This window comes from Centruroides sculpturatus, unplaced genomic scaffold (genome assembly GCF_000671375.1).
Source record: "Centruroides sculpturatus isolate CEXI.00-Female unplaced genomic scaffold, Cexi_2.0 scaffold141, whole genome shotgun sequence".
NCBI classification, from domain to species: Eukaryota; Metazoa; Arthropoda; class Arachnida; order Scorpiones; family Buthidae; genus Centruroides; species Centruroides sculpturatus.
In genome coordinates, this window is record NW_019384430.1 from 718,219 (window position 1) to 724,396 (window position 6,178).

The 6,178-nt window shown below is 28.8% G+C and overlaps 1 protein-coding gene across 1 annotated transcript; it reads right to left on the reverse strand.

Moving 5' to 3' along the window:
* Positions 1 to 211: 211 nt before the first annotated feature.
* LOC111619698 (nose resistant to fluoxetine protein 6-like) lies at positions 212 to 5,276 on the reverse strand. Its single transcript, XM_023361469.1, has 4 exons — positions 5,160 to 5,276; positions 4,553 to 4,739; positions 2,639 to 2,781; positions 212 to 588 (listed from the first exon to the last, which is right to left on the reverse strand). Exons 1-4 carry the CDS (start codon positions 5,172 to 5,174, stop codon positions 397 to 399), a joined length of 537 nt encoding a protein of 178 aa, XP_023217237.1. The 5' UTR covers positions 5,175 to 5,276; the 3' UTR covers positions 212 to 396.
* Between the last annotated feature and the right edge of the window lie 902 nt (positions 5,277 to 6,178).

Sequence of the window (6,178 nt, forward strand, 5' to 3'; positions counted from 1 at the left end):
ATTTCATATACAGGATGCTTTTAATAAAACAAACTTACATATTAATTTAATAATCAGGAATGCTTCTAGTTAAATATACAATTAGCGATCGATTTCTAATTAGCATTTACTATGGATAGATGAAATTTTCATAAACATTATTGATTATTCTGTAATGAAATGAAATTCTCTAATGGGATAATATCGGAAATTAATAATTATTATTTCCTGTTTCTCTTTATATTGTTTCTTCTTTATATTTTAAACAATTCTCTTCTCAGGGTTTACATGTATATAATATCGTTGAAATGATTCAACAGTGAAATATTTCATAAAATTCGCTTAATGACCTGTATATCATGACTATTCAATTAGGTAAAACGTGTCTACTCTAACCATTAGACTATTATTTTTAGTTTACAATTTGATGTTTGCTTGTTGACTTTCAGGCAAAGTATCCATTTTGTACTCTTCTTCTGTATTACTTTTTTTAAATGTACAGAAATCAAACGTTTTCTGAAGAAGATAATTCAATGGAGTTTCGATAAATGCATACATTAAAATCGAGGCGATCAATGTCACAGCCATGACATACGAAAACATCATCCACTGCAAAAAGAAAAAGTACAATTATAATTGATAACTATAGAATATTTAATTAAGACTCTATATTTTAAAATATTTTCCAGCGGCGTTATATTACAAACAACACGTTTATTAATTTTAATTAATTAAACTATGTATTCTCAGTAATCCGGTTTACTCGTAATTTGGTAATTTTTGTATATAGGCTATTTATATTTTAAACTTACATCTGATTTTCTCTTCTAAATCTTGATTACATACAATAAAATTTGCAGATAAATAAAACTTTACTATCATTGAATTTGTATTACGGAAATTCTTCAGTGACATATTTTGTTGTTATGTTCCCGGCTGTGTTAAATATAACAGGGGAGGAGAAATATGGCATCGGTCAAAAAGTGAGACCCAAGATTTTAATATGTTTGAACTCAGGGCACGTTATGAAATGTCCATTGAAACGTAAAGAAATGGAAAGACTTTCCGGGGAGTTTTCAATAAGTATGGATTTTAGTGTGTGTTGTGGCACGATTTTGTTTACCCTATTTGAAGCCTTAATAAGTCCTGTGTTTTTCTAAAACATTTCTGAAATGCAAGTAGGGATCTATAGTAGGGAGATTGTTTCTGTTAAATTTTGGTGCTTAATTAAAGATCGAAGGAGTGGGGAGATAAATGAGTATTGTGTGCCATATCTCGATTAGGATCGAACGTGTATTCGTTATTAACATTTACAATTTTTTATAAAATCCATTTCCTACTTTTAAAATTAAGCTTCTTACTATTTTATAATTAAAAATAATTAAAAAAAAAATTAAGTAAAATATCGTAACAGACTGCTCCATACAGGCACTTTTAGATGTAGACGAGAAAGTTAAGCAATTCATTTACTGGAGTTATAAAACAGTTATAAGATAATATAAAAAAAAATTATTGCATGACCAAAAGACACATATCCAAATATATATTTTCCTCAGTAGTTAGGAGGGGTACGAAAGTTATGGGCAAGATTATGGAAAGCTTGTGTGGCGTACCAGGTTTTTACTTTTGTTTTTGAATATATTAAATGCTTAGAATGTATTTCTGTAAATATTGTCTACTTAGACTCTGTTTATTACTTGAAATTATTGGGCTGCAATTTGAAAACATTGTAATCCTATAAATTTCCATTCTTTTCAGCCTGTCATTTTTTTAATCTCGAAAGCGAAGTTAAATAAATGAAAGTCAAAACGAATATGGACACTTTATGAAACGAAGGCCCTAACTGACAATATAAGAACTTTCATTGTAGAAAAGAAGTCACGTGATATCAATTCAAGACTTTTCCCCAGAAAGGAGTTAATAGATGACTAGCATTATACTGTTGCTAACAGGTAAAGAGTGATGTGCAGAAGTAAAACACTACTAATTTGAGTTGGAAAGCATGAATTACATAAACTAGAAAATATAATTAAAATTGCAGCCCGACATTGTGATGATGATACAATAAATAATTGCTCGTTATACTGGTGAAGTTTTTAATTAGCAATAAGACAAAGTCTTAGTCAACTTCAGTACAAAATATTTTTATTTTCACCTGATATTTTGTTTTGACTTTTATCTAAGATTCCCTCTTATTGCTAATCAGAAACTTAACCGGTATAATAAGTCCTATTAATAAATAAAGTCCAAGTACACAATATATACACAGCAATATAAAAAAAACAAACAGCTAAAAAGATCTTACAATGTATTTTTATTAAAAATATTTAATTTTGTGGGGGGAAAAATAACCAATAGTCCTCACTGTGGGGAAGTTAACAGAAAATGTTTATTGATGGTAAATAGTAAGATTCAGTTTTTGAGACTAGCAATGACGACAACACATTTTTTGTGTGTTTATCTTTATGGCAATGTTAAGTATGTTTCTAGAAAGATCAGAAATCAAGCAGCTTTGATAACTTTTACGTTTTCCTCTCTCTCTACTGTTCAGTTTTTGTGTTAAGTTTTTGAGTTTTCTAGTTGTTTCATTATTTTTCATTTTATGAAATCCGGGCAAACAATATGCTTTTAAAACACCAGCAAATAATATCATACTTACAATATTTATCATCGTAAAAGAAACAGGTTTTCTTAGTTGACCACAAATGAAAATTATGACAGGAACGTTCAGCAAATAGATCCAAATTATCAAACGGTCCAACATACGAAAAACTTTTAACGAGAAAAATCGATTGACAATACCTACGAAAAAAAAAACCAAACATGAATATTTAGAAATACTTTTATAAATGATATAATTAGTTATTAAGTTGGATATTTTTAAAGTTTTGGATATGAGACTTTAATTTACATAAAACACGCAAAATACTAGAAGAGTAAAAAAAATTGTAGCGAATAACAGTTTGGAAATGAAAGGAAATACTTTTCATCAGTACTGCAATGAATTTATAACTTTTAAATAAAACTTTATGACAATTTTGAGTCAGAAAGATAATGTAAGTTAGCTAGGCATAAGTATGACTGAAAAATGAGGTGTTTATGAACAGGAAAGTGTGAGAAAGTACGACGATTTGTAAGATTGTCATCCTTGATGATTTGCAAGGTTGTCAAGACTGTCATTCTGCTGCTCATCCTTGTTGGGGTATGAGCGTGAAGATGACTTGTATTTTATAATTTAAATTATTCTCTTTTTTCTTTTCTTCCTTGGTTTGAATTTTTATTGTTAATTCTATGTCTGTGACTTGAAAGTTTCTAAACGCTGGAAGATTATCACGTTTATAAATTGATCTGGAGAAAAAAACGAGACTTTACAATTCGTATTTTTCGTGGCCTACACAGGGGGCGAATCGTCTACATACTGGCTGGCTGCTTTATCCGTGTCTTTTAATACATCAGAGGTAGAATTAAACCAAGAATAACTGAAACAATAATTAACTCATAAAATATGTGTAATTTGCGTACATAATACTGAAACACTGGTAACAATTACGAACATTTTGATAAGTCAGAACTCTACAGAAAATTAGTTAAATTTCATGTTTTAAAAATGTAAAAAAAGCAATTAGAAAGTGATTCATTTTTCAGAACTACAGTAGAGCGTCGTTTATCCGAAGGTCAGGTTATCCGAAACGTCGGTTATCCGAAGGAATTCCAGTCGACAAATTTAAACTTTTGCCAGTGCTGTGGCGTTGTAATCTTTGGCTATGTCTTCGGCTACTCAAATATTTTACGTTTTTGATACTAAATAAACTTCTAAAGTATAATTTTTTATTGTTTTTATATTTTTCAATATATTTATTTTGTTTGTACAAAATAAAAAAATAATTTTTAACGATACAATAGTCTTCGTTAGGCTTAACATCGACGAAAATTCAACGCGAAGCGACACGCAACGGAGAAAAATGTCAAGATGGAATAAATTAATATATTTTTTCGTACATAATTGGTTATCCGAAAAATAAGTTATCCGAAGAACCCCAGTGCCCAATTGATTCGGATAAACGACGCTCTACTGTACTCTTATTGTTTACTGTTTAACTAGTTTCGAGTTTTTCAAGAAAATATAAGATATAAACATATATAGTAATTTATTACACATGTATTCATATTCTAAATGTTTAGTGCTGCTTGTATTTAAGTGTTTACTATCTCAATCTCTAACATTTTCAATACATATATAAAAACGTACATAATTTTTTATTATTAAGACGTTCTTGGTTGCATAATATTGCATAATAAACTATATTTGAATAAGGTGACCATTTCTGTATGCTGAGATCAATCTCTTCGTTGGAAAACATACGAAGATTCAACTGTGTGGAATTTTCGTATGTTTACAAACGAAGTATATATAGACTAAAAAATATCAAAACATTTTAAATCGGCAAATTTGTTATAAATACAATTAACTTTTTATAATTGTTTGAAAAACGCTTCATTCGTTTGCGACAAAAACATAAATTGCAGAAATGACGTATTCAGTTAATTTAATTACGAAATGAATTCTACCAACCTCCATGTCCAGTAACACATGCAATGCATATCCATGCTGTAGATATTGTCCACGCAAACGGAGATAATATTTGATGTAAGTACAATATAATTTCATTTGGAGAAGTGTCCTTTAAGCACCCGTGCAATCCGAATATTACTACTGTCATTAATATAATGCTGCCGATCCAACAAAATATTTCTGTAACCTGAAATTTGAAATAAAATTACTTGCTGAAGTTGTAATTGTATTCGATTTAATTACTGAAAAACTTAAAATATGAGTAGTATTCTTATGTAAACAGTTATGTTAAAACTATAATAACAGTAACATAAAATTTATTTCCTACAATTTTAAAAATTCGTAGATATTAACAAATTCGAGTTTGGAAATTCTGAAACAGACGCGATTAGAAGAATTAAATGAAATTTTAAAGGACAAAACTGTTTGGTTTAAGAAGTCCTCTATAAGTAAAGAGTATTTAGTCTTAATCTGTTTTAAATATGCCGAACATTCATTTCGAATTAATCATAATTTACTTGAATGTAAGCAATCTTTGTTAATTTTATTAATAGATGAAAATTCCTAAGAGAAGACAGTATGTTATGAAGTATTAATAAATACTTACTTTTTTCAATTTCATTTCTTGTTTCTCTGATAAAAAATATCCAAAGAAAAATCCAAGAAAAAACGAACTTAAATGAGAACAGTATGGTTTTGTATAATTATAAAAAATATAATTTGAGAATTTCCTGAAAACATAAAAATAAAATATTATAAATGAAACAGTACAACCTTTTTCGAAGATTTAATATGAAAATTTCGATAAATAAATGTAAAATTTATTCAAATTGGAAATTAGTAGATGTTTTATCATCTTTGTGATATATATTTCATTGCATTTAGGACAGTTCAAATGTTTCCAAACGTAGGCCAAGAGTTTGCCAAATTGTGCAGTCAGTCGCAAATCATAGAGTATATGTAAGTTGTGGTGTAAAAATGTAAAAATCCCCCTTGAACACTGGCAGTCGACGTGATTCGCGCCTCACTGCTAGGCTAAACGATTAAAGCATTTTCCAATAAACTTTCTACAGAAAACCGGCCCTTGGGTGTTAGACACGTGAAGAAAGACAGGAAAATATTACGTAGAAAACTGTTGGTTAGATGTGAACCCGCGAACAACTACTATTGTTCAGTGGTTTTATTCAGTAGCCATGGTGAGTTGTTTATCCCGAATTAAAGCCATTGTACTGTTATAATTGCGCTACGTTGATGAAGCATTTAGATAAATAACGAATACATTTTAAACGAATAATTTTTTCTTACAATAAAAATAAAAATTAATTAATCTTACATACATTTTAAATAAGTATTTACTTCAGCCATCTATTTAAACAAAATTAAACTTACATGTAACAGATTTGTACGTTATGCTAATTAAATCAATTAAACTAATAATGAGTAATAACATAACAAAATACTTTAATAAATACTTCGAAAACAAAGTTAAGAAATTATTTTTATAAATACATGATTATGTATATGATATTATCGGCTAGTAGCCTAGAAAGGAAGGTCGGTCGCCGGAAATGTACTGTCTAGAACGCAAAAGAAAAAAATGGTGATCTCTATTTGGTCGAACTTGTC